Source organism: Giraffa tippelskirchi, chromosome 13 (assembly GCF_054371585.1).
Source record: "Giraffa tippelskirchi isolate mGirTip1 chromosome 13, T2T-mGirTip1v1.2.pri, whole genome shotgun sequence".
NCBI lineage: Eukaryota > Metazoa > Chordata > Mammalia > Artiodactyla > Giraffidae > Giraffa > Giraffa tippelskirchi.
This window is the reverse complement of record NC_137287.1, coordinates 24,275,313-24,300,181: the sequence shown is the minus strand read 5'-3', so window position 1 is coordinate 24,300,181 and position 24,869 is coordinate 24,275,313. Positions and strand designations below refer to the sequence as shown.

The 24,869-nt window shown below is 43.1% G+C and overlaps 1 protein-coding gene and 1 long non-coding RNA gene across 8 annotated transcripts in view; both read left to right on the top strand.

The window, feature by feature from the left end:
* Window positions 1-24,869, top strand: part of IQCK (IQ motif containing K) — a 141,617-nt gene that overhangs the window by 11,619 nt on the left and 105,129 nt on the right. For all 7 annotated transcript variants that reach the window (XR_014074057.1, XM_081560814.1, XM_081560811.1 and 4 more), the window contains exons 2-4: window positions 3,791-3,855; window positions 6,260-6,389; window positions 7,152-7,249. Coding sequence is in view for 6 of the 7 variants with exons in the window: in XM_081560814.1 (XP_081416940.1) it covers window positions 3,791-3,855; window positions 6,260-6,389; window positions 7,152-7,249 (293 nt within the window). In the remaining variant the exon portion in view is untranslated. The remainder of the gene's footprint in view (window positions 1-3,790; window positions 3,856-6,259; window positions 6,390-7,151; window positions 7,250-24,869) is intronic.
* Window positions 18,819-24,024, top strand: LOC145533432 (uncharacterized). Its single transcript, XR_014074059.1, has 2 exons — window positions 18,819-19,004; window positions 22,314-24,024. It is a non-coding gene; the product is annotated as an uncharacterized LOC145533432 (long non-coding RNA).

Sequence of the window (24,869 nt, the reverse complement as noted above, 5' to 3'; positions counted from 1 at the left end):
AGAACAATTTCACATCTAAGAGTTAATCCTACAAAAGTACCTCCTTTCTGATCAATGGTGTAATGTATAAAGATGCTCACAGCAGCATTGTTTGTAATAATGAAAAATTGGAAGCAATCTAAAACCCACTAAGTATACTGGTTGAATAAATGAGGCACATCGGTAGCAGCACTGAAAGAATTCCACGATTCAGGGCCTAGAATGGAACCTGGCACTCAGTGGGCTCTCATAAATACAGTGAATTGACAAAGAGTCAGAAGTAACTTGCTGTAATATTTGCTTTGTTCATGTATTCATTGATTGCGTCATTCATTCAGTTTCAGAATTCCCTGGTAGTCCAGTGGTTAAGACTTGGCACTTCCAATGCAGGGGCGTGTGTTTGATGCCTGGTAGGGGAAAGTTGCATGTGGGATCTTTCCAGATCAGGGATTGAACCTGTGCCTCCTGCACTGGCTGGTGGATTCCTTACCACTGAGCCACCAGGGAAGTCTGAGACTCAACTATTAAAGGGGCTTAGATGTTAAGTTAAAGAGTTTATATTCACCTAAAGAGTTTATATTCACCATGAAAATCCCATGGACGGAGGAGCCTGGTAGGCTACAGTCCATGGGGTCGCTAAGAGTCGGACCCGACTGAGCGACTTCACTTTCACTTTTCCCTTTCATGCACTGGAGAAAGAAATGGCAACCCACTCCAGTATTCTTGCCTGGAGAATCCTAGGGACGGCAGAGCCTGGTGAGCTGCCGTCTATGGGGTCGCACAGAGTCGGACACGACTGAAGCGACTTAGCATAGCATAGCATAGCATAGCATAGCATAGCATAGGGGAACTAAGACCCCACATGCTGTACAGAGTGGTCAACACTTTTTCTTTAAAAAAAAAAGTATATTTTTTCAGCTTCGTATTCTTTGGGAATATGATGGTGAGCACAAACAGACCAGGTACATCCCCGCCCCCCCCCAAAGAAAACCAGTCTATTAGAAGAGATACTCAATAATTTTTATAAATTTCAAATAAGAATAAGACTTGATATGAGCTTTGCAGAATAAGGACACTGTTTATCAGGTTTTATGCTTGGATGATTTGACCTAGTCTGGGAGATCTAAAGTAAATGAATGTATTTGTGAAATATGTACAAATGTTAGTAAATGCATTGAAAAAGACTTGGAGGAATCTATGCCAATTCCAACAATAGTTAATGAGTTGTAATGGGATTAGGTGTGATAAGACATCTCTGTGTTGTTTGGAATTTTTCTCAAAATAAGCATGTATTGCTTTTGTAATCAAAGCTCTAAATGTATGCTATGCTGCGCTTTGTTACTCAGCTGTGTCTGTCTCTTTGTGACCCCATGGACTGAAGCCAGCCAGGCTCCTCTGCCCATGGGGATTCTCCAGGCAAGAATACTGGACTGGGTTGCCATGCCCTCCTCCAGGGGATCTTCCCAACCCAAGGACTGAACCCAGGTCTCCCACACTGCAGGCGGATTCTTTACCAGCTGAGCTACCGGGAAGCCCATAAATGTATATGTATCTTAAATCCAAATAAACAGTTTTTACACCACATTGGCACCACAGTGGTGATTCTCAACGTGTTGGGGGACGACAGTGAATTTACATTTTTGCTTGAGAGGAAAAAATAAAGTGGTAGAACTAGAGCTACTATGGTGGGCAGAATTCTCAGATGGTCCCCAAGATTCCTGCCCCTAGTGCATATACCTCCCGGTTGTCCAATCAGATACTAATCCAGGGATGGGTGTCAAAGGATTTTCTAGATCTAATTTAAGTGTATAATCTATCGACATTATCTTTTTTTTTCTAAATTGAATCTGTAGCTTTGTTTTGTTTTTGACTGCACCGTGAGCTTATGGACTCTTAGTTCCCCTGGCCAGGGACTGAACCCAGAGCCCTGGCACCGGAAGCTCAGAGTTCTCACCACTGAACCACCAGGGAATTCCCTCAATTGACTCTAAATTGGGGAGATTATTGTAGGTGGGCCTGGCTTAATCAGGTGAGTCCTTGAAGTCAGATTCAAGCAGAAGAGACTCCTGCTTGCTTTGAAGAAGCAAATAACCCCATGAGTGAGCTATTGTGGCAAGGATCTGAGGGTAGTCAGCCTCTAGAAGCTGAGAGCAGTTTTCATAACAACCCAAAAGAAAATGGGGACTTCAGACCTACATCCACAAGAAACTGAATCCCACCGTCAGTGAACTTGGAAGAGGACTCCAGCTGTCAGATGAGATCACAGCCATGGCTCACACCTTGATTTCAACCTGATGAAACCCTGACCCTCGGGAAGTGTGAGATAATAAATCTGCGTTATTTTAAGTTGCCAAGTTTGTGGTAGTTTGTTACACAGCACTAGAAACCTATTAAATTGCTAATAACCTGCATCCTGACGTACTTGTTCCTAGTCTGATACCTAAGAGTTAAAAAAAAAAAAAGTTGAGCATTTCTTTACTACCTGATAAGGAACTAGATGATGGAATAAAGTTTGCCTCCAGTACAACTGCATCAGTTCCATCTTACCCAGAAATTTTGTTTTCCCTCATCACTACAGAGCAACTATGCGATTGCTTTTGAAACGCTGACCTTTCCAGAAATATTTTACCAGTCTTTCCCTTAGGGGCGTGACTAATATAGCCATGGGCACTTTCTGTTTCTCTCAGCAATAGCTGTCATAGAACTTGTGCGGAATGTTCTTTGCATTGAGCTCCGCAGCAGGTTAACTGCGATCAGTCTTGAAACCTGGCAGTTGTTCTCCATCTCACTGCATGTTAGAATCAGCTGACGACTTTAAAAATACTGATTTTCTGATTCTTGCCTCAGACCTATTGGAATAAAAATTTCTGGGGTTGGGCCAAGACATTGGCATTTTCAAAGAACTACCAGGTGAATCTAATGTACAGCAACGAGGGAAACTTAATGGAGCTTACAGTAGGACCTCTCCAACTTTAGTTTCATTATATATATATTTTATGTATACATATATATATAATTTTTATTTATTTACTTTTGGCTGTGCTGGTCTTCGTTGTTACCTCAGGGCTTTCTCTACTTGCAGGGAGCAGGGGCTACTCCCCAGTTGCAGTTGCACAGGCTCTAGGACACAAACTTAATAATTGTGGCACAAAGGCTTAGTTGCCTCAAGGTGTGTGGAATCCCCCCAGATCAGGGATCAAACCTCTGTCTCCCGCCCTGGCAGGCAGATTCTTTACCACCAAGCCATCAGGGAAGCCCCTTAGCTGCGTTTTTAACTCCCCAAGAATGCCAATGCTGCTGGTCTGTGGGCAATGCTTTGACTAGTAAGGGTTTATGGGATTGCTTTTCTAGCCATGTGCCCCGATCTGGCAATGTTAACTTGATGCCCATCTCCAGGACTGCCTGAGATGGCTCATCTTGCTTCTGTCTCTTTTATTCTGCCCTCCTATACACATTCTCTTTTTCCTTTTCTCCCCTCTCCTTCCTATATGCCGTTGGTATCTTCCCTGAGCCATGCTCTTCATTTTCTTCCTCTTTTATCCCTTGTCGTTAGCATAATCTGGGGGGCAAAATGTAAATCTACCTGCTTAGGAAGAGTCTCAAACTCTTACATAAAGCCTAGACTCTTTCATGCAAGAGAAGAATGATCTCTCACCCATTTAAATAAACACTCTGTTTGTTGTTTTTTCACTTTTGTAAACCACTAACCAAAATAAAATTTAAGAATATTGTATTCAGAGGAAAGGGAATTACATCTTTAATGAAGTATGGAATTGAGAGTCTTTTTTTTTTTTCCGTCCACTTCCTGCAGAGTATGAAGCTGAGCTTCCTCCATTCCCTGAAGGATATAAAGTCAAACAAGACGCTGTGGTTACTGTGAGTATCACCTGGGCCCCAACCTAACTGAAAGGTTCTAACTGAAGAACAGCACTGACTACTGGTGAGCTGATTCAGACAGTGTCATGAATAGGGAATTGGGGAAAGGAAAGACCCTGGAACCAGAACCAGAAGTGGCCAGTCCTACCTCTGCTGCTTAAAGGGCATCACACAACCACTCTGAGTCTCAGTTTCTGCATCCATTAAATGGAGCAGGTCATCCTTGAGTGACTCACAGGGCCTCTGTAGGGCTCAAATGAGATCCTAAATGAGGAAGACCTTTCCAGTATATTCAGTGTCGCTTCCATGTTGGGGACAGTTTTGCAGATGGAGCAGATTTCTTTTTGCATAGCTGGGTGAGCTAAGACTGTACTAAGGAAGAGACAGGGCCAAGGACAGGGCATCAGAAAGGGAGGCCCTAAGGCAATATTGATGCTTCCCTTGTAGCTCAGTAGGTAAAGACTGCAGTCGGTAAAGACTCAGTCGGTAAAGACTCCTGCCTGCAGTGCAGGAGACCCGGGTTCAACCCCTGCGTTGGGAAGATCCCCTGGAGAAGGAAATGGCAACCCACTCCAGTATCCTTGCCTGGAAAGTCTCATGTACAGAGGAGCTTCGTGGGCTGCAGTCCATGGGGTCGCAAAGAGTCGGGAACAACTTAGCGACTAACACATACTTAAGGCAATATACTTGGGAATAAAATAGGTCTTAATGGAGTTTAAAATAAAAAGGTAAGGCTCTGAGGGATGAGCAGTGTCACTGGAATGGGTCCAAAACCTAAGTCTCTAGACTTCTAGTATCTCACTGCAGCTGCCCCTGTTAGACATTCTGTGTCTAAGAACTTCCATGGCCTGTGATTTTTCCTTTTTCCTAGCATCCTGTTCTTGCTTTATGGATGCAGTGCTTTTTCAAGTTTCTCCGCAGATACTAATTACAGTTCTCTTCTCTGAATTATTTGTGCCTCTTGAGGGTCAGTTATTCTTTATAGATCTTGATCTTTGTCTTTTGTGCTGTTGATGTTCCTCACCTAAGTAGAAAGTTCTGATTTTTTTATTCAAAATTTAAGATGCAGGCCTTAGTGGATTTCTCTACAAAGCAGGCGTGGTTTTTTTCTCCTGCCGTACACGTAGGTTTGTTTTCTGGATGGGTCACTTCTATGAATAGAAACACTGACTGGGAGCTCATGGCAGGTGATTGCCCCCTGGAGGACTTTTCTTCGGGGTTGGCAGGCAGGGAGTCCCTATTTGGGAACTGAGCTGGGAGCCTCCAAATCAGTGTTGAGGTTTGTGTTTTTTTTTTATCTTTTAACTGCCGACCTGGCACACTGAGTAGTTGTACTCTTTCCCAAGCTGTTTGTTTAATTTGTTTACAAAAAATTCATTGGAAAGGAGGGAGAGCCAAAATACAACGGGCTGCTGTGAATGTAGCTTTATGTATGCTGACAGGGGCAGGAGAAGGGGTGACGGGGTAGCAGGCCAAGGGAACCCCAGCCGGATTTTCACGTAACCTCGCCTGTATTCATCTCCACACTCTGTGGAATTGAATCTCTGAGCACTGAAGCCCTTGAACATTCTAGTGGGAACATGGACTCTTGCCTTCTGAGGGCAGTTTCCTCCTGTGGATTCTGAGCTGCCACTCCTCTCTATTATCTGACAACAGGCTTTATCCAGCTTCTTTTGGGAATGTTTGAAGATCTCTCACCCACTGACAGCCCTCCTATTCTTTCTTATAGTTTAGTTGCTAAGTCATGTCCGACGCTTTGCGACCCCATGGACTGCACCACACCAGGCTTCTCTGTCCTTCACCATCTTCCAGAGTTTGATCAAACTCATGTCCATCAGGTCGGTGATGCCATCCAACCATCTCATTCTCTGTCACCCCTTTCTCCTCCTGCCTTCAATCTTTCCCAGCATCAGGGTCTTTCCCAATGAGTCAGTTCTTTGCATCAGGTGGCCAAAGTATTGGAGCTTCAGCTTCAGCATCAGTCCTTCCAATGAAGATATGGATTGATTTCCTTTAGGGTGGACTGGTTTGATCTCCTTGCAGTCCAAGGGACTCTCAGGAGTCTTCTCCAGCACCACAATTTGAAAGCATCAATTCTTCGGCACTCAGCCTTCTTTATGGTCCAACTCTCACATCCATACATGACTACTGGAAAAACCATAGCTTTGATTAGAGAGACCTTTGTCAGCAAAGTGATGTTTCTGCTTTTTTGTTCTTTGTTAGGGGTTTATTTCTTGGTTGTCATTTATAGGTATCTTGGGAGAGAAGAGAGAGAAAGATTTGTGCTCAGTATGCCCCCTCGAATCTAAAGTCTGACACAGAATTTTATTCTTTATTAGATTATAAAAGAAAATACAGTTATTTAAACAATATGAATTGATTCTCTCTCGCACTACCACCCCAGGTGTCGCCATTGGAGGAAATGGTTTTCCATGGCTTCAACGCAGAACACCTTTATCCAGTTCCTCGTTTAGCCATGGTCTCACAAGTATCCTGTTCTCAAGTGAAACAGACAACAGTTGACCCAAAAACATGTACGTAAGGAAGTGAGATCTCAGATCTATGGTTTGGGACTTGTAACTTTGCAAAATCATGGGGTGGGGACCGGGTGGACAGATAGAACTCAGGGAGACCACGTAATAAGAAAGAATGTGTTCTTGTTTTAATTTAAGTGTCCTTTATTCCACTGATGTATCTTTAAGGTTGAAAGCTATTAATAATAAAGATGATCAATAACAAGCATACCTAGGTTCTACATTAAATACAAAGGTGGAAGACGTACAGAGTAAAAGAAAATATCGTGCTGTCTTGCTTGGTGTGCAGAAGCCAGAGACGTAGGTGTCCTCGTCTTCCTCCTTGAGTTCCCTTTCCTTGTCGCCCTGGTGCCAGGCCCTCTCCTGCTGGCTTGTTCTGTTCTCTCAGCCAGTGTACTTTGGGCCTTGGCAACCACCATCACCGTGCCCTGAGGATCCAAACCTCGTACCCCGCCCTGTTCCCCTGTGGCCTCAGTTCCCACCATACTCCCCTTGCATATTTCCCTCCAGCTGAGCTGGGTCCCTGGCTGTGCCTGTGACCTCAACCCTGAGTGGGACCCGGTCTACAGCCCCACCAGACTCAGGGGGATATTTTAAGTTTCTTCAGTAATAGAGCCCAACTCAGCAGTCTGGAGTCAAATGTAACATTTATGGTCATGTTGTTTAATGGAGAGTACCTTTTTTTGGTTCAGAAGCAAATGTTCCTCCCAGATTAACTTGAGCCATTTGGGATTTGGGATGGGAATGTTTTGTTTCTCTTAGGTTCCCCCAAAGAGTATTTGGAAACGTTCATCTTTCCAGTTCTGCTGCCCGGAATGGCTAGCCTGCTTCACCAAGCAAAGAAAGAAAAATGTTTTGAGGTCAGTTGTTTTGTTTATTTCTAAATAATAATTCATTTTTATCAGATGGTAGCTCATTATACTATCAGGTGGTTGTTTTCAAAACAATCCCTTTGGGAGAGAAAGCCTGTGTTTTGGTCACTGACCCAGCTCCAGCCAAGCATACACACGCACTGCCATCTGTCTGGCTGCCTGGCTATGGGGAGGTTTTCTGCTTTGCTTGGCCTCCCTGCCTGCCCTTCTCCTGGGCATTTGGCATCTGCCAGGTTTCTTGAGTCGCCTGCTTCTGTTAGGACAAGCCCACATTATAGCTGTCCTTCCCTCTTATCTGGCTCTGGATTGACCTTCCCAGCTTGGGCCTCTCCCTACTCCACTTCATGCCAGATGCCATGAATGTACTTGCTTCTTGCCATGCTCCACCTGGCGCACAGCAAGTCCTCGGTGACCAGTCATTATCACACTGTAGTTAGCTCTCTGTATGAATCAAGTTCCAATTCTGGCACACCCCCACGTGAATACCCCAAAGTGAATACTGTTTTCTGCAGTTGACAGGATACATTGGGTGTGTGTGTTCGCTGCACAGGACTAGAATTTTGGATGGCCTGCGTGCAGAGAGTAAAACAACATTTAACGTTGATCAAGTGCTTGCTCTATGCTGGGAACTCTGCTAAGAGCTTGATCATCAATGACCTCATTTACCTCTCTCAACAGTCCTTTGAAGTTCCTCCAATTCATATCATCTGCATATTTCCAGATGAGAAAACAGAGGCATGGAGAGATTCAGAAAGGTGATCAAGGGTGAATAGCAGAGCTAGGATTCAGATCCAGATCAAATGATTCAAAACGATGTTTTAAAATATTGGCTATAACTACAATGCAATCCCCAATCTGCTGGACAGATGTCTTTAAAGCATTCACAGTTAATATTATCATCTGCTTGATTGCCCTTCAGCATGGGATCTCTGTGAGAATAGGAGATATACTGTCCTGATGATTTTATATGCTGAAGAGATAACATTTTCACATGCTTTAGCAAACACTCAATTTTGCTTTAGCACTGCCCCTCCTTGTCTTCATTCCTTAGCCTAATTCACTACAACTTGATCTGTTCAGTATAATATTTCTTCTGACAGGTCTCACCATGACAGTTGTGTCTTTAATAGGAGAAGAAATGAATTATGAGGCATTGATCTGAAACCAGGCAGCATACCCGTGAAGGGAGAGTTTAGGGCACACTAAAGCCTTCTGGGAGAAATATCAATAACCTCAGATATGCAGATGACACCACCCTTATGGCAGAAAGCGAAGAGGAACTAAAGAGCCTCTTGATGAAAGTGAAAGAGGAGAGTGAAAAAGTTGGCTTAAAGCTCAACGTTCAGAAAACTAAGATCATGGCATCTAGTCCCATCACTTCATGGGAAATAGATGGGGAAACAGTGGAAACAGTGTCAGACTTTATTTTTTTGCTCCAAAAAGAAGAAGAAGGAACATATTCACAGAAGTGTGGGACTGGTACAGGGACCTCCAAGTGGTCCTATCTGCTGGAAAGGAGGGTATCATCCAGGAAGGAGAAGAGAGAGCGATAAGACTAGAAGGAAAGAGGGGAAACACTGTGGAGGGTCCTGAAAAACAGGCTGAGGGGTCTTGGCCTCCTTATGTGGAACTATGGTTCTCAAATGGTGTACCATGGCCCAGTTCAGTCAGTTCAGCTCAGTTCAGTCGCTCAGTCATGTCCGACGTTTTTTGCTTTTTTTTGCTTTTATTATTTTGCTCCAAAATCACTGCTGATGGTGATTGCAGCCATGAAATTAAAAGATGCTTACTCCTTGGAAGGAAGGTTATGACCAACCTAGATAGCATATTTAAAAGCAGAGACATTACTTTGCCAACAAAGGTCCATCTAGTCAAGGCTATGGTTTTTCCAGTGGTCATGTATGGATGTGAGAGTTGGACGGTGAAGAAAGCTGAGCACCAAAGAATTGATGCTTTTGAACTGTGGTGTTGGAGAAGACTCTTGAGAGTCCCTTGGACTGCAAGAAGATCCAACCAGTCCATCCTAAAGGAGATCAATCCTGGGTGTTCATTGGAAGGACTGATGTTGGAGCTGAAACTCCAATACTTTGGCCACCTCATGCGAAGAGTTGACTCATTGGAAAAGACCCTAATTCTGGGAAGGATTGAGGGCAGGAGAAGAAGGGGACGACAGAGGATGAGATGGTTGGATGCCATCACCGACTCAATGGACATGGGTTTGGGTAAACTCCGGGAGTTGGTGATGGACAGGGAGGCCTGGAGTGCTGCGATTCATGAGGTCGCAAAGAGTCGGACATGACTGAGCGACTGAACTGAGCTGAACTGACTGAACTGGGCCATGGTACACCATTTGAGAACCATGGTTCCACATAAGGAGGCCAAGACCCCTCAGCCTGTTTTTCAGGACCCTCCACAGTGTTTCCCCTCTTTCCTTCTAGCCTTATCGCTCTCTCTTCTCCTTCCTGGATGATACCCTCCTTTCCAGCAGATAGGACCACTTGGAGGTCCCTGTACCAGTCACACACTTCTGTGAATATGTTCCTTCTTCTTCTTTTTTTAGGAAAAAATCCTTGAGTTCTTATTTTCTGCATATTTAAGTTCAGCTTGTTTTTCCAAACTCAGTACTGTGGCTTCTCTTTCAGGCCTACTGTTCCAAAACTGGAAGCAATTGAACCCAACCCTCAGATTTCAGAGTATTTCATCTATTTCTCTTCTTGTGGAAAATTAAGACATCCTTAATTAAGACATTCTTGATCCATAAATGCACTTCATTTTTTAAATGTCTGTTTCCCCAGCATTTTAAGTTCCTTGAGGACAGATACTCTGATTTATTTTTGTATCTCTATTTAGTGCCTAGTATATTCTACCCTGTACGTAGCCCCTGGTGAACATGTAGTTGGCCCTCAACAAATGAGTGCATGGTTGGACATCACAGGAGCACCTCCACTACTATGTCCTTGACCAAAAGTCAGCTCTCTTCTACCTAGGAAGGCTGTTCTCTTGGGCACATCCCTGAGGGGACACCATGAAGTGGGAGTGAGAAAAGAAGACTTCCATCCACTTTGTGAATTTAGTCAATATAAGAAAGCAGTGGGTGACAAATTGCACTACCTAATCCTCATTATATATTAATTATGCAGTTAACAAGTAAATTGGGCTTTGGTTTATAGCATCATGGCTCAGAACATGTCTCTGGAGTCAGGGTTACCTGGTTTTGACATTTACCTCCACCTTAGCTGGCTGTACAGATTTGGGCAAGTCATTACATCTTTCCGAGTCACCATCTTTTCCTTACACGTAAACTGAAGAATAGCACTAGCTCATGGTATCACTGAACCAGGTCCACTTGCCTGATGCACAGCAAGGCAAACAGTAAGATGCCAGTGTTTGCAGCAGAGAAGAGGTTTCTTCACAAGGCAGCCAAGCACAGAGATGGGAGAACAAGTCTCAGATTCACCTTCCCAAAGGCAAGGGGCTTGGGATATTTATTGGTGAAGAGTATAGGGTCAGAGATACGGGGCAGGTGACTGGAGGCAGGAAAAGGGAAATTGAATTTTTACTTCTTTGATATTCGACACAGTGTAGACATTTTGCAAACACTGGATTTGACTTTCCATCCCATAGTAATATTAATGCTAACATTGGGCACTGACTATGTGCTAGGCAGTGTAAGTGCTTTCCATGCATAATGTCAGTCTTAGTTTTCCCTAACAGGATTAAGAGTATTTACCTCTCTTTCACAAATAAGACAATGAAATTCAGAGAGTTTAAGTCCCTTGCCTAAAATCATAGCCAGTAAATCATGGAGCCAATTTTAACCCAGACAAGACTACCCACTCCAGTTTAGACTCTTAAACTTTGGCCTACTAACTTTGTTAAATGGTATTTTTAATTTTAGTAAGACCATGCTGGGCTTCCCTGGTGGCTCAGTGATAAAGAATCCACCTGTCAAGCAGGAGACTTGGGTTTGATCAGGAAGCGCCTGATCAAACTTGGGTTTGATCTTCGGCCAGGAAGATCCACTGGAGAAGGAAATAGCAACCTACTCTAGTATTCTTGCCTGGAGAACCCTATGGACAGAGGAGCCTGGTGGGCTATGTCCATGGGATTGCAAAAGAGTCGGACACAACTTAGTGACTAAACAAGAACAAGACAAAAGACAATCACTGTTCTACACAGGTATATCTGAGTTATATTCTTCTTCATGGGACACATATTCAAAAAATAGAGGTGCTAGCCTGATCTGAGGGTAGAGTTTTTGGCTCTCTGACATCAAAACGTCGTTCATTGGACACCTGTGCAGTTTTAGGGTCGGCTTGAACTGGACAAAAACTTGACTCCAAATTTCTGAAAAACAGCTTAAGCCACTGTTATTATAGCAACTCGTACGTCAGAGGTGTTATCTACAGGGAGCGGTGATGGAGTCTTCTGATATATTATTTAGGCTACATGAAGCTCGGAAGGTATGCAATCTGCAAAAATAATTAAGTCAAGCTTGATCAGTGAAAGCAGGTTCTAAGCAGAGGAGCTTTTAACAAGTAGTTCCCTTATCTGCTCAAGACAAGCTCAAGAATTTCTGTTAGTCACAGTTTCTGTTAACCCTATGGAGCACGGTTTCAATGGGATATCATGCTGATGAAATGAGGTAGCCCATACAAAGTGCTTAGAGCAGTCCCAGCAATGTGGGAAGAACTCAGTAAATGTTAACTGACAGATCATTGGTATTACTGGGCTACAGGTGCTCCCCAGGTAGGATGTGTTATACACGTTACCTGTTACCTGAGTGGGCTTGCTTTTATTCCTTGGCTACCCTGAGGCCTTATTTAGTACTTGGTCCCAGCTTCCCCCAAACATCTAATTACACAAGGACTTCAAGAAGAAGGTTTATTTTGCTGGTAATTTCATAGGGAGGTGGGAAGAGGGCTTTGTTGGCATCTATTAAGCAATTCTTCTTTAATCCTCTCTAAAGCCATGTCTGTTCTCTCCAGTCACCTCCTCCCACGCAAGCCTCTCCAGACCCCTTGGATCCTGAACAATTCAGATCTGGCTGCGTGACCATGTCATGTCAGCCTGCTTGACTCACTCAGCAAAAAAAAGTCCAACATCTGGCTTACCCTTCTTTCCTCGAAATGCAATTAAACCGATTCTTGGAGCCTTTGGTGGGTAGGGTGGTGGAAAGGGGCTTCTCACCTCTCACCCAAACAAAGACAGAAATGTAAGGTTTTCTTCATATTGCTCTGGCAGAAATGCTTAGTTGTGAAACACAGGCCTAGTGAATTCCAATCTGGGAAACTTTGATCCTGCCTCATTCTTCTGATATGCTGGTACAGAGACCAGTTGCCCTGACTGAACCAGAAAAAACTGCAATGATCAGATCCCTATTTTAATTAACTTGAGAAGCTGCTCTGCTGAAGGGTCTATAAACAGAAAAAGCTGGTAAAACGAATGTCGGCAATTCAGTACTGACTATCCGTATTCATCCAGGTCATGACACTATTGAATGTCAACTTCCTACCCCACCTTCCTGCAGTCTTTACCTGGAAGCTTGGTATCTCAAATAGGCAAGACGGGTGAATTGGATTACTTCTTTCATTTCTTGATTCAAGATTTTAGAATTTCTTAATTAAATTTAATTCCCTTCCCTCCCCACCCTCATGTCACATAGTCTTTTGTGGGTTATTTTTGCAGGCTTAAAAATTACATTATTGCCATCTCAACATTTGTCAGATCCTAGTGGAGCTCCTCTTATCCAGATATGCACAACATATTTGCATTTTCTCCATTCAGCTGTTCCTCACATCCTGTCGTTGGGAATAGATGCTTAAACTGAATGATAACCAGCCTCCAGCCAGAATTACATAACTGGAGCATTCTTAATCTGTCACCTACAGTTGAACTTGCCTCCAAATGACTCTCAAACAGCAGCATAATTCATTGTTTATTACGGCCATTCAAATTATATCTTGAAACAGCAGCTTATAAGAAATTGCTGATTTGTGTTTTGCCCTTAAAATGCTGAGTTCTAGTTATTTCTTCTTGCTTTCCTTATTCTCCGTTTTGTTCTATGATATTGTTTCAGCAGTGCCTGGAACATAGTTGTTCAGTCGCTAAGTCATGTCCGACTCTTTGCGTCCCCATGGACTGAAGCATGCCAGGCTTCCCCGTCCTTCACTATCTCCTGGAGTTTGCTCAAACTCATGTCCATTGAGTCAGTGATGCCATCCAACCATCTCATTCTCTGTCGCCCCCTTCTCCTCTCCTTGGTCTTTCCCAGCATCAGGGTCTTTACCAATGAGTCAGCTCTTTGCATCAGGCCGAAGTATTAGAGCTTCAGCTTCAGCATCTGTCCTTCCAATGAATATTCAGGGTTGATTTCCTTTAGGATTGACTGGTTTGGTTTCCTTGCTGTCAAAGGGACTCTCAGTCTTCTTCAGCACCACAGTTTGAAAGCATCAGTTCTCCAGTGCTCAGCCTTCTTTATGGTCCAGTTCTCATGTCTGTACACATCTACTGGAAAAACCATAGCTTTGACTATACAGACCTTTGTCAGCAAAGTGATGTTTCTGCTTTTTAATATGCTATCTAGGTTTGTCATAACTTTTCTTCCAAGGAGCAAACATCTTTTAATTTCATGGCTGCAGTCACCATCTGCAGTGATTTTGGAACCCAGAAATGTAGGGACTCACTAAATATTTGTTAGATGAACATATAAATATGCGAGCATGCTAAGTCACTTCAGTCATGTCTGTCTCTGCAACTCTTTGGACTGTAGCCCAGCAGGCTCCTCTGTCCATGGAATTCTCTGAGCAAGACTACTGGAGTGGGTTGCCAGGCATTCCTCTAGAGGATCTTCCCAACCTGGAGATCAAACCCATATCTCTTATGTCTCCTGCTTCGGCAGGAGTGTTCTTTGCCACTGCACCACTGATTCTGCAAAAGTCAAGAGTCTACTTTTCAGATCATAATTAAGTTATAGGAGCACATAGCTGTTACATGCAAGAGGTTGTTTACTAATTATACCTGCTCTGTCTGGATTTGCCACCTCTGGAGGGAGGCAGACCATGGGGAGGCTGCTCTGATCTGTCCAGTGCCCTGGAGCTAGAGCTGAGTAAGGAGCAAAGCCTCTGAAATTGAAGAAGCCTCATAGCCAGTAGAGAGCCAGAGTTGAAAAAGAGGCTGGAATTCAAGAACAGTAGTTTCTAGCACACTGAGAGCCAGTACTTTGTGCCAGATATTGTTCTAGGCACTTTAGCCACAGAAGTTCATTTAATCCTCCCAATAGTCTGCTGATGTGGGTGCTATTCTCACTGTCTTACAGATGAGGGCCATGCAGCACCAGGGTTAATCAACAAACCAAGTGCACAACTACGTAAGTGGCAGAGCCAAGGTTCAAACTGAGCAGCCTGTGTCCTGGGTCTAGGAGTTTGACCCTGAACCACACTGCTAGCCACTCTAACGGCTTCCAAAAGCAGAGGCCAGGTTCAAATAGGAAAGATGACCTGGAGGCTCTGGAGAAGGAGACTGAGGCAATAGACAGGCCTGGGGCAGGCACCTCGTGGGGCAGAGCCCTTGATTAGATTGTCCTGTGAGCACCAGGACACTTCGACAGAAACCAGAGTAAAGCAGAGAAAGGGATATGGGGCGAGAAAGAGACAGCAAGAGGCGCACCCGAAGACTAGGCCATAGAGCATTTGGCCAATTACACACATGCCTGGTGCTTGTGTGTGTGTCTACGTGAGTAATGAGGTCTGTGGTACATGGTTGAGCAGTTCAGGACCTGGCCGACGGAATCAAACAGACTCTGCCTGGGACAGAGGGTGTAAGTGTGATAATTTTGATTTTGTTTCATAATAACCCAAATTCTTTTATATATGTCATTTAAAATTTTAATTTTTAAAAATATGTACTTATTTTTATTTGGCTGCATCGGGTCTTAACTGTGGCATGTGGAAACTTTTAGTTATGGCATGCAAACTCTTAGTTGTGGCTTGTGCAATCTAATTTCCTAATCGAACCTGGCCCCCCCTGCACTGGGAGTGCAGAGTCTTAGCCAATGGACCTCCAGGAAGTCTCTACAGCATTTTAGATATCATCAGTTAGGCTGATGGATTTCATAACCAAATAGTTTGCTCATCATTAGATGTTTAAATCTTTCAAATGCTCAGAATAAGATCCAGATTATTTAATAAGCAGATATTTCTCTATTCTTTAACTTTTGGAGAACATAGCTGGGGGGACTAAACCATAAATTTATGATTTCCATCAATTATCTCAGCCTTAGAATTAGATGAAGACCCTGCTCATTTCATGATATGAATTTAGCAAGTGAAATAGATTTCTTTAATCCTTTCCCAGATAGTTGTTTTCAACTATGTCTAAAAAGATCATGCTATCATTGTTGTTTTTGTTGTTCAGTCGTTAAGTCATGTCCCACCTGTTGTAACCTCATGGACTGCAACATGCCAGGCTCCTCTGCCCTTCACTGTCTCCCAAAGTTTGCTCAAATTCATGTCCACTGAGTTGATGATGCTATCTAACCATCTCACCCTCTGCTGCCCTCTTCTCCTTTTGCCTTCAATCTTTCCCAGCATCAGGGTCTTTTCCAATGAGTCAGCTCTTCGCATCAGGTGGCCAAAGTATTGGAGCTTCAGCATCAGTCCTTCCAATGAATATTCAGTGTTGGTTTCCTTTAGAATTGACTCGTTTAAAATTAAATCATCCACACTTCGCCAAAAGGTCATTCTAAAAGTTTAAAGTCAATAAAATGTTTATGTTGTTATGATTTTGTAAAAAAAAAAAAAAGAACTGGTTTGATCTCCCTGCAGTCCAAGAGACTCTCAAGAGTCTTCTCCAGCACCACAGTTCAATAGCATCAGTTCTTTGGTGCTCATCCTTATATATGGTCCTACTCTCACATCTGTACACGACTACTGGGAAAAGCATACCTTTGACTAGTGGGACCTTTGTCAAAAAAGTGATGTCTCTGCTTTTTAATATGCTGTCTAGGTCTCTCACAACTTTCCTTCCAAGGAGCAAGCATCTTTTAATTTCATGGCTGCAGTCACCCATCTGCAGTGATTTTGGAGCCTAAGAAAATAAAGTCTGTCATTGTTTCCATTGTTTCCCTGTCTCTTTGCCATGAAGGGGTGAGACCAGATGCCATGATCTTAGTTTTTTGAATGTTGAGTTTTAAGCCAACTTTTTCACTCTCCTCTTTCACCTTCATCAAGAGGCTCTTTAGTTCCTCTTCACTTTCTGACATTAGAGTGTTATCATCTGCATATCTGAGACTGTTTGTATTTTTCCTGGCAGTCTTGATACTAGCTTGTGATTCATCCAGCCCGGCATTTCGCATGATGTACTCTGCATATAAGTTAAATAAACCTGGTGAAAATATACAGCTTAAAAAGATCATAGAGAAAATTTAAGTGGCACCTGTAAATAAAGTCAATGAGTCTTTTAGTTTTTCTGTGAAATTGGCTGGGTACTAGCAGTGGTTTTGTTCTTCAGTCACTCAGTGGTGTCTGACTCTTTGTGACCCCATAGACTACAGCACACCAGGCTTCCCTGTCCTTCACTATCTCTCAGAGTTTGCTCAAACTCATGTCCGTTGAGTCGGTGATGCCATCCAACCATTTCATCCTCTATATAAATGGTGCTTTATATGTTGTTAAACAACTATACTCTGTGAAAGATAATGACTGGAAATGATTAGTTTGTACAAATAGCTGGTGGAAGCATATCTGTGGGCCAACAATAGATATTGTACAGGCACTTTCTGAATTTAGATAATAGTATCCAAATCTGTTAGCCAGTAAGTGAAAAATCACATGTAAGTTGGGGGAGAGATGACACCTTTGGAGCCTTTGCTCCCCTATATTATATTCCAGTATTGTCATGGCAAGATTGCTCTGCAGCAGCCTTATCATATGGCCAGTGAAGAGTGTGAGTTTTACTTTAAGAACATGGGAAATCCTCGTGGGAAATCAACCTTGTTGGGGCCCCCATCCCCTTGTCATCATATTTCATGGTGCTCTCCTTACTATTCTGAAATGAAATGGTTAGTAATACTGCTTATTTATCAATTACCTGATTGATGTATTACTGACAGTAAACTACCTGAAAACCCCATAGGTTAAAAAACAAACAAACAATGATTTATTATTTCTGTGGGCTGACTGGGCAGTTCCTCTGTTGGTCTCACCTCAAATGGGGCTGCTCTCAGCTGGTGTTGGGGCTGTGCTGGGAGGTCCAGGCTGCCCTCACTCACCTATCCGGGGCCTCTCTTCTGGGCCTTGGGCTGCGGCTCTTCAGCTCCCCTCCACATGGCTCTCATCCTCGAGGGGGCCAGACCAGCCTGCTGGTTTCAGGGCCACCTTCCAAGAGGACAAAGGCTAAAGCCTAAGGCCTAGGCTCCGAAACTCCAACAATATCACTTCCACAGCATTCTGTTGGTCAAAACAGCTTACAAGGCCAGCAACTCACAAAGCAGCTCAGAAGTGGGTGAGAAATGGACTCCATGTAGAAGTAGCAAACTCACATTGCTAAGGGGCATGGTCCCAGGAGGCATGATCCGTTAGGGGCCATTGTCATCATGATCTATTCATACAATAAATTCAAACATGTATATATAGTGGTCATTTAATTATCATGGACTATAATATAAAGGAGAAATTAAAAAAATTATTTATAATATAGGTAATATGTATTTCCTTTTTTAAAGCTCAAATAAAACTACACTAGAAAAGGGGCTTCCCTGGTGGTCCAGTGGCTAAGATTGTGCTTCCAATGCAGGAGGTCTGGGTTTGATCCCTATGTCAGGGAACTAGATCCCACATGCCACAATAAAAGATCCTGCACACCATAATGAAGACCAAAGGTCCCGCATGCCACAACTAAGACCTGGCACAGCCAAATAAATAAGTTTGCTCTTGTTTAGTTGCTAAGTCGTGACCAACTCTTTTGCTACCCTGTGGATTGTAGCTCCATGCCCATGGGATTTCCCAGGCAAGAATACTCAGTGGGTTGCCATTTTCTTCTCCAAGGGATTTCCCCATGCAGGGATTGAACCTGGTTCTCTTGCATTGGCAGGGGGATTCTTCACCATGGAGTCACCAGAGAAGCCCAAACAAATAAATAAAAATTATAATAAACTACAGTACCAACAAAGGTCCGTCTAGTCAAAGCTATGGTTTTTCCAGTAGTCACATATGGATGTGAGAGTTGGACTATAAAGAAAGCTGAATGCTGAAGAATTGATGCTTTTGAACTGTGGTGTTGTAGAAGACTCTTGAGAGTCCCTTGGACTGCAAGGAGATCCAAGCAGTCCATCCTAAAGGAAATCAGTCGTGAGTGTTCATTGGAGGGACTGATGCTGAAGCTGAAACTCCAATACTTTGGCCACCTGATGGGAAGAACCGACACATTGGAAAAGACCCTGATGCTGGGAAAGATTGAGAGCAGAAGAAGAAGGGGACGACAGAGGATGAGATGGTTGGATGGCATCACCGACTCAATGGACATGAGTTTGAGTAAACTCCAGGAGTTGGTGATGGACAGGGAAGCCCGGCATGCTGCAGTCCATGGGGTCGCAAAGAGTCTGACACGACTGAGCAACTGAACTGAACTGAACACCAGAAGATACTGTGAGATGGTAGTTGCTTGTACCTGTTCAGAGAATCACCATGAACACAACAGCTACAGAAAGCAGAGTCACGTGTGTTCTATCAGTCACTCAAATAATGTAAGTGATGTTTTCCCTGGTGATAAAATTTTCTGAAATGGTGAGAAACTCACCATTTAAAAAAAAAAAAAAAAGTACAATTTTCTCTCAATATACATAGTAGCTGCTCTTCTGGAAAAAAAATCAATGTTTTTTATTAAAACCATGCAGAAAGTCTTGGTGTTTACATACTAAGTGGAACTAAGTTCCAGATTCAGATCACTGTAACAGTTTTTTATTTAATAAGCATCCAGTGAGATATCTCCAGTACTCTTGCCTGGAAAATCTGATGGACAGAGGAGCCTGGTAGGCTGCAGTCCATGGAGTCGCACAGAGTTGGACACGACTGAGTGACTTCACTTTCACTTTTCACTTTCATACATTGGAGAAGGAAATGGCAACCCACTCCAGTGTTCTTGCCTGGATAATCCCAGGGACGGCGGAGCCTGGTGGGCTGCCGTCTATGGGGTTGCGCAGAGTCGGACACGACTGAAGCAACTTAGCAGCAGCAGCAGCAGTGAGATATCTGAAAATATTTAGGCTTTAGGACAGGTTTTTTTGGTTGTTGTTGTTTAATATAGGACTCATAATCACAGGGTATAGAGTGTCTCTGGTTGAGAAATCTAAACTGGATCTGCAGGACTGTGTTCCTTCTAGAGGGCCTCTGGGAGGATCTGTTTTTGTGCCTTTTTCAGCTTCTAGAGGCCGCCGCATTCCTGGGCTTGTGGCCTTCGTCTATCTTCAAAGCCTGCGATAGTATAATTCTTACCTCTGCTCCCATCTTCACATCTCCTGGTCTGACTCACCCTCTCTCCTCCCTTACAAAAATTCTTGTGATTACATTGATCCCACCTGGATAAGCTTCCCATCTCAAGAGCCTTAATTTAATCACATCTGCAAAGTTCTTTTGCCATGTAAGGCTTTGAGGGATTAGGACATGGACATCTTTGTGGGGTAATTATTCAACCTACTGTACCCAGCGCATCAACACAGCTTATCTTAAGGGAAAAACATTCAAAGGGCTGCAGGGCCAGATAGATATTGAAACAGGCATAGAATAACAATAAGGGGACACCAGGGAGTGGTGGTGACCACAGAAACTCACCCACTACAGGGGTGGCTGCTCCATTTCTCATTGTCCACTGATTGTCTCCATGCTGACTGTGGGCTCAGTGTGGCCATATCTCCTGAGTTTTCAACAGAAGCCCCCAATTCAGACTTTGCCACGAACTGTCCTGATCAATTTTTAATAAAACTGTTGACAGTTTTCAAAAAGATTAGACACAGCATGCCAAACAGAGCACATTTGTGAGCTGGATCTCAACAACCGGTGACCTCTGGTTTGTACCCTTAACTTCTCCTATGAGTTCCTGGTCTGCATTTCTTCCCTATTTACTATCACCCTGCCTTGGGCCCATCAGGACATACTGAACCCCACCCTCTGACCCCACCCATAGGAATATAAGTACATCCCTTTAGGATGTCCCCTTTATGCCAGGCTCTGTGATGCTCAACATTTGTTTACAAGGGCTCACTGATTTTTAAGAACAGTCTTCTGCTGTAGGTAGTGGTCTTCATCATTTTATAAATGTGGAAACTGCAGACTAGAAAGAACAAAATTCACTTACACACACAAGGTCGCTGAGCTAGTTAGAGGCAGAGCCAGGATGCCAATCTGTCCTTCTGACTCTAAGGCTTAGCCCTTAACCACTCCAGGAAGTCAACTCTTGACCCAAATGATGAAGGCTCAAGTACACCCTCCCCCGCCCCCAGGCTGTTTGCAGTGCCCCTGGGGCTCCTGCCCTCCCATCAGACTGGACTGCATCAACTTGGTCTGGATTCAGGCCCTGAGCTTGCCTCACCTGCCCTTTGGATCTGGAATTTGTTCTTGAGATCTCTTGCTTTGAAACCTAACTCCTTTAAAGGACTCTTAAGCCTTTGCCTTTTTTAAAAAAGAGAAAAGAAGGGAATGGTTCTTGTGCAAGTGATACTTGCTCTGTGTAGAAAAATTAGAAGCTACCAATAAGAAAAGCAAACAAACAGAAACCTTGCATCAGTCGTAATTCTAGCCCTGTTAGTGTTAAATATCTTTGTGGGCTTTTTAAAATTCATATAAACTCATACTTACATATTTAGTACATATTAATGTGGCTAGTACTCTTGCCTGGAAAATCCCATGAATGGAGGAGCCTGGTAGGCTGCAGTCCATGGGGTCGCAAAGAGTCAGACAGGACTGAGCAACTTCACTTTCACTTTTCACTTTCATGCATTAGGAAGGAAATGGCAACCCACTCCAGTGTTCTTGCCTGGATAATCCCAAGGACAAGGGAGCCTGGTGGACTGCCGTCTATGGGGTCGCACAGAGTTGGACACGACTGAAGCGACTTAGCAGCAATACCCGGAACATAGCAAGTGCTCAGTAAATAACTTAATATTGTCATGATTACTCTTGGGCCCTAGGGGAAGCACATGGAGAATAACAGCAATGGATATCCAAGTGGCTCTGATGTCAGGCTATCTATCCACTTCCCATCTCATATTGATCTCTGCTCTTAGTGACTTGACTCTTATCTCTTAATGTTTGCTACCTACTTGCAACATAGACAACAGGTTAGTATCCAGGCTATAAGGAATTCCTACAAATCAATAAGAAAAAAGAGAACAGCACACTGCAACTATGAAATAGAAAAATAAACAAGGATAAGATCAGGAAGTTCACAAAAAAGGAGGCCCAGAGAGCCAACAGCAAATCAAAAGATGCTCAGTCTCACTAATGTTGAAGGAAATAAAAGTAAAACCACAGCGATATCATGTCTCATTGTTGTTTAGTCTCATCTGACTCTTTGTGACCCCATGGACTGTAGCCTGCCAGGCTCCTCTGTCTATGTCATTTCTCAGGCAAGAATACTGGAGTGGGTTGCCATCTTCTACTCCAGGAGATCTTCCTGACGCAGGGGTCTAGTAGACCTGAGTCTCCTGCATTGGCAGGTGGATTCTTTTTGCCACTGAGTTACCAGGGAAGCTCAACATGTCTCATAGATTAGCAAAAATATAAATGTTTGGCAATATAAGAAATGGATGAACCTGGAGCAGAGAGAATTTTCATGTACCAATGCATAACTGGTATCCCCCGCTTCTGGAGAGAAAGCCGGCAGAACCTAATAAAACAGAAAATAAATGTACTCTTTGGCCTAGACACTTCTCTTCTAAGGTTGTATGCTATTACAGAAACTCTCAGTAGTTGTATACAAAGAGCTCTGAGGAAGGATATTAAATGCAGCATTGTTTGAAATATAAAGAAATGAAATTGACCTTAAGATGCTTTAACAGGATAATATATAAATAAAGAAAACTGAGCGCCAAAGAATTGATGCCTTTGAACTGTGGTGCTGGAGAAGGCTCTTGAAGTCTTGAAGACTCAAGAAGTCCCTTGGACTGCAAGGAGATCCAGTCAATCCTAAAGGAAATCAGTCCTGAATATTCATTGGAGGGACTGATGCTGAAGCTGAAACTCCAATACTTTGGCCATCTGATGTGAAAAACTGACTCATTAGAAAAGACCCTGATGCTGGGAAAGCTTGAAGATAGGCGGAGAAGGGGATGAAAGAAGATGAGATGGTTGGATGGCATCACTGATTCGATAGACATGAGTTTGAGGAAGCTCCAGGAGTTGGTGATAGACAGGAAAGCCTGGCATGCTGTAGTCCATGGGGTCGCAAAGAGTCGGACACGATTGAGCAACTGAACTGAACTGAAGTGATATAAATAAAACTTTTTGGAACAGCTTTATTGAAGTACAATTTACATACCATAAAATCCACTATTTCCGTAGGTATCCATCATAGATGAATGGATAAACAAAATATTTATCCATACAATGTAATATAATTCAGTCTTAAATGAAAAGGAAATTCTGTCACATGCTACTATATAGATGAAACTTGAGGATATTATGCTGAGTGAAATAGTGCAGTGTAATGCTCAGTCATGTCCAACCCTTTTCAACCCCAAGGACTGTAGCCCACCCAGCTCCTCTGTCCTTGAAATTTTCCAGGCAAGAATATTGGAACGGGTTGCCATTTCCTACTCCAGAGGATCATCCTGACCCAGGAATCAAACTCACGTCCCTTGCATCTCCTGCATTGGCTGGTGGATTCTTTACCACTGTACCACCTGCAAAGTCCTGAGTGAAGTAAGCCAGTCACAGGAAGAGACAATCATAGTATGATTCTGCTTATATGAGACACCTAGAGTTGCAAAATGAAAGGAATTCTGGAGATTGGTTACACAATGATGTGAATGTACTCAACGCTAGTGAATTATACACTAAAAAATGGTTCGGATGATAAATTTTATGTTGTGTGTTTCACCATACCTTTGAAAAAGTCCACTTATTTTAAGTGGAGCAAATTTAAAGAGCTGTGCAGCCATCACCACCACCTAATTTTAGAACATTCTCATTGTCACAAAAAGACCTCTGAGTGATCATTTGCCGTCATTTCTCATTCCTACTCCTGCCTTCAGGCAACCACTACTCTGTTCTTTATCGCTATAGATTTACCTTTTTGGAGGTTTCACGTAAAAAGAATCACACACAATAAAGTCTTTTGCATCTGGTCTATTTCATTTAGTAGTGTTTTTTTAAATTAATTTATTTTAATTGGAGGCTAATTACTTTACAATATTGTAGTGGTTTTTGCCATACATTGACATGAATCAGCCATGGGTGTACATGTGTTCCCCATCCTGAACCCCCCTCCCACCTCCCTCCCCATCCCATCCCTCAGGGTCATCCCAGTGCACCAGCTCTGAGCACCCTGTCTCATGCATCAAACCTGGACTGGCGATCTATTTCACATATGGTAATATACATGTTTCAGTGCTATTCAGTAGTTTTTTTTGAGGTCCATTTTTGTTATAGCAGATAGTAGCATGCCATTCATTTCTTTGTTGTTGTTGAATACTTTTTTATTGCATGGATTTTATTTTGGTGTTTTTACTTTTTTGGCTATTACGAATAAAGCTGCTATGAACATGTGCATACAAATCTTTGTGTGGACATATGTTTTCATTTCTCTTTGATAGGTACCTAGGAGTGGAGGAAACTGAGTTTTAAACCTGATCTTATTACATTTGATTGAATGTCATGACATTTAATAGGTTCAGACAGCAGATCTCAATTTCACATTTTGGAATTTAGAACCTAAATAGGAAATATGGCTCTAAGTTAAGGGCTGTTTCATAATGACCTATTGTTACCAAACAGTGCCCGTCTATGTGATTAATCAATAGTGATTGATGGCAATTACTGATAGAGAGCATGCTCATGTGTGTGCTCAGTCGTGTCCGACTCGTTGTGACCCCATGGACTATAGCCTAACAGGCTACTCTGTCCGTGGGATTTCCCAAGCAAGAATACTGGAGTGGGTTGCCATTTCTTTCTCCAGGGTATCTTCCAATCCAGGGACCAAACCCGAGTCTGTCTCCAACATTGGCAGGTGTATTCTTCACCACTGAGCCACCTAGGAAGCCCCCAGTCACTGATAGAATACTTCTTAAATGCCAGACATTACTTTACCTTGAGATCTCACTTAATCATCACAGTAACACTTTGAGCAGATGCTTTTATTGTTCCATCTTGTTGCTGAGGAAACTTGAGACTGAGAAGCTCATGTGACTCCTAAAAGGAAGAGCCCAAGTTTGAATAAGGAGTTGGGCTTCAGAGGTTGGCACCCAGTTCTACTATGTCAATAAGGCTGCTGGTTCTGAAAAGACTTCCCTTTGCGACTCTTGGAATTGCTGTCAGATCCAGTTTGTAAACCATGCAAGAAAATCTTATAGCTTTATAGTCATGCTTCTTTCCTTCTTTTTAACAAAAGCGGCATT